The sequence below is a fragment of the Bacillus rossius genome, chromosome 1 (assembly GCF_032445375.1).
Source record: "Bacillus rossius redtenbacheri isolate Brsri chromosome 1, Brsri_v3, whole genome shotgun sequence".
In the NCBI taxonomy this organism is placed as follows: Eukaryota; Metazoa; Arthropoda; class Insecta; order Phasmatodea; family Bacillidae; genus Bacillus; species Bacillus rossius.
In genome coordinates this window covers 125823583-125838364 of record NC_086330.1, presented here as the reverse complement: position 1 = coordinate 125838364, position 14782 = coordinate 125823583, and the positions used below count along the sequence as shown (strand labels likewise).

The 14782-nt window shown below is 34.2% G+C and overlaps 1 protein-coding gene across 19 annotated transcripts in view; it reads left to right on the top strand.

The window, feature by feature from the left end:
- LOC134544890 (protein PRRC2C) overlaps nucleotides 1-14782 on the top strand; it is a 355574-nt gene that overhangs the window by 303904 nt on the left and 36888 nt on the right. For 17 of the 19 annotated variants that reach the window (XM_063388526.1, XM_063388523.1, XM_063388533.1 and 14 more), the window contains one exon: nucleotides 7877-8054. In XM_063388526.1, coding sequence (XP_063244596.1) covers nucleotides 7877-8054 — 178 coding nt within the window. The remainder of the gene's footprint in view (nucleotides 1-7876; nucleotides 8055-14782) is intronic. The other 2 variants (XM_063388528.1, XM_063388534.1) reach the window with 1 other exon arrangement.

Below are 14782 nucleotides of genomic sequence, written 5' to 3'. Positions count from 1 at the left end.
GGCGGAATAACACACTACAGGGGAAGATGTAGGGATGCAGAGGGGAAATCTAACCATCGAAAGAGGTAGCGGAGAGGGGGAAACGACGGAAGGGAGGGGAAGGAATCGCTCAGCTGTACGGCGACGCAAGAAGCATATGCTTCAGTTGTAACAATTGCTTGATTTCTTGAAAACAAAGTTTGTGTCCTTTAGAATGTATCGAGTTCGGGTACATTGTTCATTGCTGCTCTCGTAAAATTCATTTTCACACACAACCTAATGATACTGTAAAGTGAGGCAATCTGAATTATAATGAACAAGTAAACATGCTTTCTAACAGGACATTATGTATCTTTGGTATGACTGGAAATTGTTCGGTGGTTAACCTAGAAACAAGAACCGATTTTAAGAAGCTCATCTGAACCAACAACTGGGGGAAAAAAATAGAACCAACACATCACTAACTATTTATGGCCACTTTTAAAAACTAGAATGTCACTTTTTTCACTATTGTATGGGGAGTTAGCTACCCTCTTTTATCGCATAATCGTCGCACCTATATTTTAGGGTGTTAAAATTTGGATAAAGTATCCTCTCGCGTAAACATTGCATGATGTTTTTGGTCCCGCTATTTGATTCCAAGCGTTTTGTGTAGGTATTTTTTTCATATAAAAATTTGTATTTTAAAGTAGAAATCTATTATTTATTCGGACATTACCACCTATTTAATTAACAGTAATACGAAGCTGTCTGATATGGAAATTTCTTTTAAAGACTTTTTAAACGTTATAACCTTTATCTGTTTGTCTGCGTCACTGCGGTGTACCGCTTGTAAAAATGTAGCCAGCGCTAGTTGGCATAATTCATGTATTGTTATGTTGCTTCCCGTGTTAAGCGCGAACATGTAGTCTAATATCAATATTAATATCTCGCCAATTGGATGCACCGAGTGTGCTCTGTCGAGTACCGAGTTAACTACATTTGATGAGCCGCACTCTTTCGTGGTAAGTGTGAACTACGGCGATAGTTACGCATGAGTTCAGGCTCGCATTCGGGTCACCAATTTTGTTTTCCTATTTAAAGTTGAAGAAAGGTGTTTGTTGCATGACTTATTAATTTTAATTGTTTGGCGTGATCTTGTATACTCCACTTTTTAAATAAACGTACTTTTCATGAATGGATTTTGTTTTTATAAATTACTACAACCAACAAAAAAAAAACTTTTTTTTTTTTTTGCATAAACATTGCACCCCGACTTTTCAAAGTTGATTTTTGTATAAAAATGTGCGACGATTATGCGATAAAACACGGTACATTGAGTAGGCCTGTGTGAAGTCAGTTTTTTAAATTCTAATTGAATCGTAATAAATTATTCTCAATTACGAATAAATTTGAATACAGTAGAATCTCGTTATAAAGTACTTCAATAAAGCCTAAACTTTTATACTTAGTAATGAAAGTACTTTATTCTGAAAGTCTATATATTTACCTTGAAAACGTAGTATATTTGAATTTTTAAAAATAAAGTACTAGGGGATCAAATGTTACATTAGCTTGGAAGTGAATATTTGCTTTAGCCTGCAACATGGGTCCTAGACTGGAACACTTTGTGCCCTCATATCCTTCAGCTAGTTGTTCAGCGCAATTTTCAGGTCCTTGTTATCTCCTAGGTAAAGTCTCTTACGACCAGCAGATAAAGAAGAGTGTTCGTACAGTTAAATAATTTTTTCGCGATCGTTTATTATTGTTGACAGTGCAGTGGGCACCAAACCAAACAACCGTGCCACATCTGCATTTTTCCTGCCTTTGTCAACTTCTTTTAAAATTTCAACATTTTCGCACAAAGTGAACTGCTTGCGTTTCTTTTTATCTTTTTGGCTATCCATCCTGATTAAAATATTCAATCAACAATATTGTTTGCCTCATGCCACGTCAAACGTAAACAAACCTTGCATCCATAGATATTAATAGCACCACACTAGTAGTGCGTGTCGCGAGCATGGCTGTGCCAGGCAATATTCCGACATTCATGGCAACACAAAGCGTGTCGGCCATGTTGTGACACCAAACAATTCAAAACTTAACCTGCATAAATATACATTATTGGATTTTCTATTTCGTATATAAGTTAAAATTATGGGTGGGCGGGATCCCGACGCTTCGGGAAAAAAGTCGGGAAAATAGGCTTCCCAAAATGCCGGGCGGGAATTTTATTACTCCCGAATTTTTCAGGAAATTGTTTAAAAATTTACAAATGTTAACTAATCATGTGAAAATGTTTTCTATCAATTCAAACTGTTTTTACAACAATTTTTTATGGAATCGTACATTTTTGAAGGGTTTCCGTACTATTTAAACGCAAAACATCTTTTAAACTTATGCCGATCGTAGCGATAGCTGTGGTGTGCAGTGAATTATGATAATCGTTTACACATATCTAATTGGAATATAAAAAACGTACATGGAGTAGCTTAAATATTGTATGCGTTCATAAATATATTTCTTCAAGGGTACAAATTTTCAAGATACGTGAATAGTCAGTTATATAACGTTATTGCCGTCACCATCGAATACTTAACCTAAAACCACTGTGTGTCCTTGGACACAAACAAAACAAATGCGCAATCCAACCTTTTCGCCAAAGATATAAGAAATACTAGACTCGCGTTACATAACGAAGCGTAACCGTTCTCATTACTTGATAGCAGTGGTGATGTAGAGAACTGTATTGGCACTTTGAAAAATATGAAACCACATAGTTTTACACCACTGCTCACGAGTATCTAAACATCTATGATTTTGCTTTGGGAGAAAAAAATAGTTGTGTACTGTTTAGTTTGGCGAGCTTTGTCGGCTGACATTACGTTATTAAGGCTTGTGCAAAGTATATCTTCCTATTTTTGATTGCATTGTATATTATAACAAACTAGCAGCCTACAAGTAATGGAGGTCGCAACCGATCAGCTTGTTACTTGTAAACCTAAAAGTGTTTGGAAGTATTTTGAACGTCTGACAGAAATAATCCCTGGCAAAGTGTGTCTCGTGTGAAAAATTTTTGAAATGCGAGCATGGTAGCACGTCTGGATTACTAAGACATCTCAATAAACATCCCTCTATATAAAAAAGAATTTGAGGATGCTAAAAAAATATGAAGTCGCCGCTGAAAAAAGGGCAAGTGAAGCAGACAAAAGAAATAGCAGCAAAAAAAACAACTAACTTTGCAAGAAACGTTTAAATGGCCATCTTCTCATATTATAATTAAAAATATGCTTTTTTTTTTTTTAATTTTCTCGGTCCCGTCCCGTTTGCCGCGGGAATAATTTATTTTTCCCGAAAATTTCCCGCAGTACAAAAACCTATTCCCGCACACCCCTAGTTAAAATATAATTTTTATTTAATGTTAGTATCTACAAATATACATATTTGCGTTAATTAAAACTTTAAAATGTGCTCTCCAAATAACCAAAAGATGGCGCAACTAAAAACAATTATCTTGAAGAGGGGCGAGACAGCAATCGATTGGATAGATCATCTTGTGCACTAAAGTGTGTGATCCATGGAGGAAGAATGGCGTGTTATCATATACTATGATTCTATGAATCGTTGAGACATTGTTTGTTTATGTTTTATACTTGATAATGATTCTTGAATGTGATAATAATTAATCATAACATACATTTGTGTTAAAGAACTCCTGCGCAAGCACAGTAACAATTATGTAAAAAAAAATTCCTGATAACTAGAAAAGAATGGTCGTTGTATTGAAAGGTAGGATACGTTTTTAATGTTAAAGTGAAATATTTTTACATTGTTTACTTTGCTGTTTTGAACGGGAATTTAAAATCATATGTTGAACTGAAAGATACGTTATTCTGAAGTACGTTATAACTGAATTTCACTGTACTAATAATGAGAATTGGATTGACACAAAAAAATTTCACATTATGAAAACGTACATAGAAAAAAAAATGTGAAATGTGGTTAAATATTGCCTTCTGGAAAATTTATACAATTAATATTGAAGTGAAAAGGTTAGCTAGAGAAAGTTGGTTTAATAAATTAACTTCCCCCCCCCCCCCCCCCTCCTTTTTTTTTCTGTTTGTATGCATATAACCTAACCAATCTTTTGGTTAATTTTTTATTCGTGTAATTTTTCGTAACCAGCTACTTTAAATAAATAATGATCCATGAAAAATGCTTTTTGCAAACCACAAAAATACAACAAATTTCAAATTGACAAAAATGTTAATTTTTTTATTTCTGTATGTATGAATTAGATTTAATGAGCTTATACTTAAATAATTAACACAATTTCATTGCTAGAGTAACGATATAAAATCTATTTTATTTCAGCTATAATACAAACACATTTTCTGCTTATTTACTCTGAAATCCAGTACTTTTATTTAAATATTTTAGTTTACTTTTTCTGTTACTTCATAGATACCAACATACAGTAAGATGCAATTGTTAATGGTGGTATATTGATTTTGAGACTCAATTTATACACCGTTGCTTCTATTGCATTCTCTTTTAATTGGCATTGCAAAGGAGTGTCCATGTTTTTTGTTGTAGTCCATGGTTATTGACATTTATTTATCCTGCTACTAATATTTTTGATGAATAAAGACATGCATGTGCGTTTTTATTTTTTGGTACAAAGTGGTATTATTTTGAGCTTAAAGTGGTCCTATTTTCCCAAATATTGTGCACATTTAAATCAAATTTTACTGATATATTATATTTTTCCTTTTCCAAATATTTATTTACTAATTTTTTAGAGCACTAGAGCTCATTGCTAATAGCTAAGAAACCTGAAAAAATTGTGATTGTTATATACTCTAAAAATAATGTGAATTGTTATATTTTGAAGTTAAAATGTGTTATTCTAATTTTTCACAAATTTTTACACAAATAACTGAATGTTACGTTTCTAATTGTGCTCATATTTCATACCCAGAACCATCACATGCCATGCTGATGGCTGGAAAAGCTTAGTTGAAAAATTGCATGGTCTATATGTAACCTACATTACGTATTCCAGTTTTGACCCCTGTTGTGTTTCTTTACTGCTTTGAAATGAAATGTTGGCATTTCTGGGGAGAGGTAAGAGGGAGAGTTTGTGCTAACGGAGCTGTCGCAGGATCCTTTTGCCTTCCTCTCCTTTCTTTGTTCATCCTGTGAAGGCAGCACCCCCCTCCCCTACTCAAACATCTACACATGCCATCCTCTGCTTACTACTGTTTATACTTTCGCTTACCAAACAACGTCTTTTATGCTGGAGCGACCATCTGCCTGTTTGCGGTTTTAACATAGTAAGAATTTAGGATTAGAATCCTACTAAAATTGTTAGTGTCATGTAACAACTTCTGGAAAATTAGACAAATAATACTTAAGTTAAAGGTTGGGTAAGTATAGTCAGCTACAATAATTATATGGCAAATGATTATTAAAATATTTAAATCATAAAATAATTGTTCTTTTTTTTTTCTTTATGGTGAATTCCCAAATTAGTGATTGAATGAGCTGATATTTATGTATTAAAACTCTAGTTATTTATGAGTTGTCGTTAATAGCAGCCAGGCAAATTATATTTTAATTCAGCAATATGATAAACACAATTTTTGCTAATTTCATATGGAATCTTAAATCATTATTTATATTTCTTTATATATTTTTGTCGCAATGTTTGTTTCGTCATAGATATACGCGGCAAGTAAGCTGCTACTGTATCACAAGGTGTTCAGTTTGATTGTGATAATCGATTTATATGCCACTGAAACTTTTGATGATTACTTTTTTTAATTCCCCTTCTCAATGGTGTGTCTTGTGTTTTGTGGTGTTGTAGTCCATGGTTGTTGATGTTTATTTTACCTAACCACTTCTGGTGTGTGATTAAAAGAATAAAAATTATATTTTGTTTTCAAATTTGAAATGAAAAATTTGCTCTGTTTTGAATTGTTTACGTGATTTTTTCCGTTACTGTTTAGCAAGACAGTAGTGGAAAAAAAACTTTGAATACTCGTTGCATGTTTAATAATCTCAGCAGAGAATGTTGGTATATGACAAACTCACGACGTATGCTATGTCAAGTATTCGTAAGCAAGCGAATATTCGTTACTTTGAAGTTTAGGTTGAATTGAATACAAATAGTTTATAAATTGGTATTTGTATTCAAAAATTCACACAGGCCTACAATATGCTTTTTGTTTATTTTCACTGTCTTAGATCAAGGGAAATCAATCTCAACACCCAGCTGGTATTCTCAAAAACATTTTAAAATAAATTATAATTTTTTTTCTAAATTATTTTTTTTAAATACCTGAGCTAGGCCTTTACTTCAGATTCTTAAAAGGCAGTCACGTAAAAGCGAATGCTGTTTTGAATTGGGCCAGTTACTAATTTAAATGTAAGTTCTTTTAAATTCAACTGTAATTTATTTTATCCAAAATCCAACTCAGGTGTTGAAAGAAACAACTTAAAAAGCTATGATCCAAACTTGCAATGCTCAATCTTACTAAAATATACAGTCACTTTAAAATAGTTACTTAAAATAATAATATAAATTTATAATTTACATATGAGATGAGGACCTAAAAATGTACTTGCATCATACATTATGCATAAATACCTGATTTATTTGAAACTTTATCTTGACTAAATTGTTTTTCAACTACAAAGCGTATAAGCAAATTAATTACAAATTTTATTACAAATAATAAAAAAAAATATTTAAATCTTACTAAAGTCTGTAATAACTGAGAGTCATATCGATGGCTTAGAATGAAAACCTCGTATCTCAACTTTTGGACGAAAATAAGTTTTTTTATGTTTTTGGGTGGAAAACCTTGTATCTCACAAAATTTTTGGCTGAAAAGAAATAAAATGTGCATCCTACTGCTTTCTATTGGGAAAAAAAGAAACCAAGTATATCAGTAGCACAGTTTTTCGTCTCTGCTGTAAAATGTGCATTTTATGAGATACAAGGTTTTCATTCTAAGCCATCGATATGGTTATAATCTAGTTCACAATTTTAAATCATTAAAAAATCTTGGCCAGTAAAGAATCTTGTCGACGTATTTTTCTTGCATTTTCACTCCACTGGTAGACTTAACTATGCACCAACCCTTTCTTAACGAACATGAGATGACTAAATATTCTTAAAGTCCAAGCTGATATTTTTACAGTTTTTCATTACCACACACGTGCACATGCACAATTATAAATTTGTCAGGCCAAGGAGCTGGCCACAGTGGTTATGATTACATAAAATGTTAGCCTTTTTTGTGGTATGTTGTGTTTTTTGATAATTGTATGCCTCTATCAGTGTTTAATTATGTACTATATGTGGGCCTTAGTAATAAAAAAGACAATTTTGATATTTGCATGCCTCTATCAGAGTTTAATTATGTACTATATTGGGGCCTTAGCAAAAAAAAAGACAATATGTTTTCCTTTAAAAAAGTATTTTTATAATTGATTTTAGTATTTTTTATTTAATAATTCCAGATCCTGTCCCATTTCCTTGCAGATAACTTTTTCGAATCAAAATTCCCTATCCCACCCGGCACGGATGTTCATGTTTCACTTGAGTTTTATGAATTGTATTAATGTGTGAAAATTAATTTTGTTTTACTTAAAAAATTATTTTGTTGTGTAAAAATGCACAGAACATCTGAATCTTACATTTATCTGTGATGAACTGTGTGAGCTCATATCAGAATTCTTTAACTTCTCAATTTGGTTTTTATTTGTAATTACTTTCAATTTTTGTTGCACATTTGTAGGGTTTTTTCATTAGGTTGATGTATTTTCAGGGTGCAATGTATGTTATATTTGCTGTGTATGCTTTGTTTGATGGTATTTTGTAGTTATTCGTGTGGAACTGTGTTGGCAGTTTCTGTCATCTCCGTTGCAGATGGCCCAACAGTACCGGAGTTCTGGTCTTCCAGGGCCTACATTCCTCAAGTCAGGAGGCCACAACCCTTCAGATCACAGCATCACTTCGAATGGGCGTGCCCAGCTGAAATCTCCGTCAGGCAGCCAGGATGTGCTGTCATCAGTTTTTTCCTCAGGTTGGTATTTGTATTAAAAGTTGCTTTATCAATTTTTTTACTGGGGAAAGCACCCATTTTAAACGTACAATTAATCATTGACAGCAAAGAAAAAAATTTATTGGGACATATATTTCTAGATGACAAAAAGCTTTTGCTGATGTGAGTTAATGATGCACAAGTACTATCTTGCAGGAATTTGTATTACAGTAAGTCTTAAACGCAATATGATTTCCTGTATTAAACTGCCATATTTCATAACCTCATAATTTTTTCCACATGATGTTCATTATTATTTTCCATGTAAGCACACTAGAATCCCAATTTTATGTATGCTCACGGTTCCATGGATTGCATTTGTAAAATCTGGGCTGGCCCATTTTGACCCCTCTCCCCCCTCAAAGTAAACTCTTTTTGTTTTATATTTTGAATAATTATATCTGGTGTTATTTGCTTGTAATTGGTCTTAATAAAGGACATACCATTGAATGCAATGAAAAATGTAACCTCATGTCTCAGTGTTTGAACATGATGCACGCTGGAACTTCTCACTGGCCCGCCGCCACGCGGACATGTGCCTGCTCACTCGCCCGCCCTCTGCGCTGCAGCCGGTCTCGATGCTTGCATTTCTTCCGTAGAAAACATTATAAAATATCTACTGTAATCGTGCCCGTCTATCGTACACACTGTTATTCCTACAATTGCGTGAATATTGACTTATTCCAGTTGTGAACAGCATGTGAAATGTTAATAGTAATAACTGCTCATAATTTTTTTTTATAAGCGTACACATTTTAGACATTCTTCACTTGGAATGGACAAGGGAAACCACATATTTGGATTTGGCCTATATTTCTCAGCATATTTTGCCACCTCTGATACTTTTCTTTTCCCCTCTTTTATTTATTCCGCCCAAGGACACGCCAGTATCCAATCAATATGGGAGAAATACAGTAAAACCCTGTTAAGACGTTTTTCAAGGGACTGGATGATAAAAACTTATTAACAGGGAAAACTTCTTAAAAGGAAAATTGTAAAGATCAGTCACTACAAAAAGAAATCATTAAAATACCATACTTAGGTTATATGCAGGTTTTTTCAGCTTTCTCGTTTTAAATTAAACTATTTGTGGGGATTCCATTACCACTAATATTTGTTGTTGGTTAAAAGCCTCACATTACTTTTAAATGCTTATTATGGAATTAAGTAATTATTCAAATATTGAATTACCTTTTAAGTTAACATGAAAACCATACATTGGGAACCCTCAGAGGCCCTGGTGCAACCTGTACAGTGTTTGTTTCTCCAATTTTATTTTTTATTGTTAATAGACACCTGTAGGAAGACCCTTAGGTCTATGGACATCATTGCACATTTTCATGTAAAAAAAAATAGAAAACTGGGACAGAATTTGCCTTATTTGCGTGTAATCGTGTAGGCTGTTGTACCAAACTCTCTGTAAAACAACGCATTGGCGGTAAATAGATCCAGCAGACAGAGATAACTACAGCACAGTTAGCATTCCTGGTATTGGTGTTAACTTCTGCGGTTATGTTTTTGCAGCACTCTTTAATTTTGCTTAAAAGGTATTACAAAATTTATAAATATTTTCAGCATAATTCTTTGTTGTAAATATATGTATCTAAATATACCAGGTAATAAATATTTTATTTATGAATTTACACTGAATAATAACATGTTTACAGCGATGAGCCGGAAAAAAAACATCATTAATGTAATAGCTATTGAACGCAGCTGTTTTGTTTACAGCAGTGAAGCACCATAAACATCTAGGTCATCGACGACCAAAATCAATGCCATGTTAGAGAGATTATGAATAAAATATATGGAAAATTGCTGAGGAAACATACGCTCAGTGGTCTCAACTACTTGAAACAAATACAGTAAACTCTCAATTATCCGGGCCTGGATTATCCGGTTTTCGGGTTATCCGTGCTTGATTTTTTTATGAAGTTGTAAAAAAAAAGACGGGGACCCTTCAGACCCTCGTTCCCCCGCCACCTTCACCCGTCAATTTGTCACACTTTGAACCAAAAAGGAATGCCTTGACTGTTGTTTCTGGCTCAACCCAACCCAACCCCCCCCCCACCCCAACGCATACGTAAATTTGACACACAAATGTGTTTTACATTATCACAGTAATGTTCACAACTTTAATGATATTATATTAATAAAAGTGAATTCTTTGTGTGGCGTATCTCAACATAGCGGCGGTATCCCTGGTTCCTCCACACAACTAGACAAAGGAAATTTTGTGAGAAAGCTCAGACGCTATTGGAATATTGCATCATTAAAACCTGTAAAGCTACACAAGAAGAGTGTTTTTTTTTTCCCCTCCACGCACACGCACGTAACGAGGTCTCACACATGCAAAAAAGGAACAGGGCTCTCATACACATGTACACTCATGTTGGGGGGGGGGGGGGGGCGGAGAGGGGGGTGGTTTAGGAATTTCCCCTCTACTGGCCGAAGCAGCCAGTAACACAATGGCAGGGGGAGGGCTTCTTGAAACAGCCGAGCGAGAGAGACAGAGAGAGAAAGGGAGCATGTTGTTCGCCACCAGAACACCCCTTCATTCTTTCTCGACAGCTAGGGGCCAGCATAGCCACGGCCCTCTCGCTTTGCAGCCTTTGTTTACTGCGTGAACCTTTTTTTCCTTCCAACTAATGGTATTTTTCCTTGTTTGAAGATGCCATTTAAATCACTCTTTCTTACGAAAGAGCCAACAAGGAAGCACTCGTAATAACCAGATTAGTTTAGGATTACTATTTACGTAGTCAAACTGACGGTGCATTTCAAAACTCTCGTAACTTCGAAGGTCTCGTAGTATCCCATACTCGTAGTTATGACTATAAAGTACATCCTAATTTTAATAGGCGGAATTAACAAGAAACAATATCTTGCCGTGCAAGGTAGAAAAATAAAATGCAATAGCTGGAAGGGGGGAAAAAAAGTGTATAATATTGTGCTGTAGTTCAGACACTTATTTTGTAGTGACCCGGGATAATAGGTCGTTAAAAGGGTGGAGGGAGATGCTGAGTTGGGATTGCCGCTGCTCTCCCTCCCGCTCTCCCTCCCGTAGCAATAAAGGGGACAGTAGAAGGATGGCGGCAACACAGTGCCAGTATTGTTTACGGTCCAATAAGCTGGGACACGGTATACAAGCCTTTGCTTGTACTCATAGAATTCTACTGAAGAGACACTCTTTTGCCAGTAAATACACCATTTTTAAGTGGTGAAATGGATTATCCGGGGGTTTTTTTATGGGCATTAAATTATCCGGGCATCGGAAGGTCCCAATTAACACGGATAATCGAGAGTTTACTGTATATTAGGGACTTAGGGACTATTACTATTGAAAATAGGTACCAAACTAGGGACCAAAGTCGAAAATAGGGACTATTATAGGGACAAAAAAAAAAGTTAAAAATCCCCAAACAACAGGCCGGATAAGCAGAATTCAAAATTTTGTGAAAAACACCGTAAAGACTTCTAGTATTCCTCTGACGTACTACACTGAGTACCGCTGAAGAGGAAAATATAAAGAACTAGTACTTTGAAAACATAGCACATTTCCACATTAAGTTAAAAAAAATATATTAAAAAAAAACACTATACAATACAACTTTGTTCATAATGTGGTAGATGCTAAAGCTACAAATGTGACAATGGTACACACATTTCTGGGTCTATGGAAGTTAAGTTTTCAAACAAGGAAAAAATAAGATAAAATATTTAGATTTTATAAATTTAAGAATACTTTCCTCTTGTTCGACTGTTTGACTTATTAAAGTTTACAGTCTGAATTTCAGAATGCATCTCAGATATGTGATAAATATTCTTTATTTTCTGTGACAACTAAAAGACAAATTGTTGAATTCTTCCTGGATGGGGTATGGCCATGTTTTATGATTTTATTACTAAAAATTGATATTTATTACCAAGTATCAAAAGCCTTTATTACACTGAACTAAAATATACAATTTTTAAACACCAAAATAGATTTTATCAATTAATTTATTGCACTTTTACTTTTAACCAACAACATTAACAACTAAATTTTTTCAATCAATTTAAAACATTTCATTTTATCGCTGAATGAAAAAAAGGAATGTACACATACAATATATTATTTTATAAAGTAACATTTTACAAAAACATGTACACCAAAGCCAGCAATTTCACACTGGACTGCAACTGAAAGTGCTTTTTACAATTTCATTATGTTTTTGGTGTTTTTGGTTGGAAAAATCTTGTAATCATTGTATCCTTCCTTTTACCAACTTTGATCACCAAACAGAAGACTTCCTTTTCCTTTTCTATTTGTTCCAAGTTAGAGGTAATTCTAGCATCTATCAGACTGAGCTAATTTTGCTTCCATTATGTTATCTTTCGCAAGTGTTTTTTAAGTCTAAGGTTACCTTCATCAAGCAATTTAAGTGCAATTGTATCTTGTTCACCTACATCCTTCTTTACATTTTTAAGCTTATCCTCCAGAATGCAAACCTTTATTTTTTCTTGTTCAGCCTCTTTTCGTTTAGCATTTCAACACTTTCTACTTCACCTGCTTTCTTCTTTTTCTCTTCTCTTAAACGTTTTTTTTCATTTTCACTATGGTTCTGATTGCCCTTGTAAGCGATGCTAGCTAAATAAATCAATTTTTTGGTGATACCCGCAGGTTTATTGTTAGAGGCACGATTTTATGGTGAATAGCGATAAATCGAAATAACACCGAAATTTGGTTATATACACGAAATAAAACAAAATATTTCGAAGTCCGCAAAATAATGCGAAATATGCCGAAGTCCGCAACATAACCTTAATTTACGAGATGCGTACTGCCACAAGTTCAGAAGTTCCACCAAAGACTACATGGTTGATGCGTGATGGTGAAGTGAACACACGAAACAATTTTCGTATATTTGGACTTTGCGATACCAATTTGACGCATTAGACCGCATCGAAGCTCTAGTGTAGCATGTTTTATTAGTGTTGAAATTAATATTTTTAGTTACGTGAATATCTAAGACTATCCAAAAAAAAACTATATATATATATTTTTTTATATATATATTTTTTTTTAGTTAACGAAACCAGCAAACGGTACTATTTTCAGTTCATATTGTATGATTTCAAGCGGTTTGAAATGTAGGCCCGGTGAATTTTGCTACGGAAAATCAATGTAAATTATTCTAAAACACAAATATTTCATAATGCCGAAGAATAAAGTCTCGGCAAACGACAGGGTTAAGGAGTTTGTTGGTGAAGGTTTTTACATGTGTGAAAGTAATTTGATGTGTAAATTTTTGCAACTGCCGGCTCGAACATGAAAGACGCGATACTTTGGTGAAACATGTGTCAAGTGAAAAACATAAAAGATGTAAAAAGAGTGGGATACCCACCAAAAGGCAAGTTTCTATTTCCGAGTAGGTAGTTACAATGAAAAAGGCCAAAAATGATAAAGAAGACTTTATCATAAAAACAACTGAAGCCTTTGTTTCAGCAAATATCCCGGTGGAGAAATTGGACAATCCTGCACTTAGAGCATGGTTTCAAGAGTGTCAAGGGTGGTGGTGACCTACCAACTGCAGATTGGCTACGAAAGAAGTACAGTAGAACCTCGATGATACGTTCCCGTGTCATACGCCGATTAATTTTGGTCCCGCCGAAAGTACTATGTTTACAATGGTTTACTTTCCCGGAACATACACTTATAAAATCATTAATTTCCCGTTTCATACGTTTTTACGAAGCGTTAAAGCCCAAAATTCACAAATTTTTTTGTTATATTCCTCCTGATAAACTACGTTTTAATGCTTTTATTTTGAAAAACGTTCATTGTTTACATTTGCAAACGTAAGAAAATAACTTTATCCCACCATAGATATTGATAGTAACAGGAAGACTGTGCACTTCGCTAGTAGCATCTATGGCCAGCACCAAGCGAGACTAGTGGCGCAAACTAGCAATGATTATGAAAATGGTGCACGCGCTTTACCAAGGCACGGATCTCATATTTTGTGCATTCATTAATCTTTGAACTGAATATACCCGTTTGTTATTGTTTTCTTACGATCGGAGTGTTTTGTATTTTACGTTTCTCAAGTTAAAAATATTATTGAAAATTGTTCTGTTGCATACAGTTGTTTGTAAAAAGAAACAAACAAGCATAAATTCCTGATTTTCTTTTTACAATAGCCTAATTTTTTTAATTTCTAATTTAGGCTTGGTGACTTTTCCTGCCCTCCAAGAAAGGACTTCATAACATTTTGTAAGGCCACTGTTTCTCATGTCAGCTTTACTTGATTATGGACTGTATTTTACATTTCTGGTGGTTTTATTATATGTATATATAATTATGAATTCATATCTTTCATATAATGCAATTATTTACACATTATGTATTTGAGTTTAATCTGACATTGTGCTTGTATGCTAGATTGAAAAAAAAATTATTATTGCCATTCCCTTTTCATACACGTTCCCGCATCATACACCATTTTTGTGCCCTCCGTTGAAAAGTGTATGACAGGGGTTCTACTGTACATCCCGATAGTAGCAGAAAATAAAAAAGAGATTTTAAAATCATTAGTCAGTCACATTCCAATATGTGTTTTAGCTGACGAAACTACAAACAGGAATGGGCGCTGTGTGTTCAATATTATTTTCAGGACCCTTCAGCCTGGTGCAACACAACCATCACATCTTGCTGCATCAGTTGTTTTGGA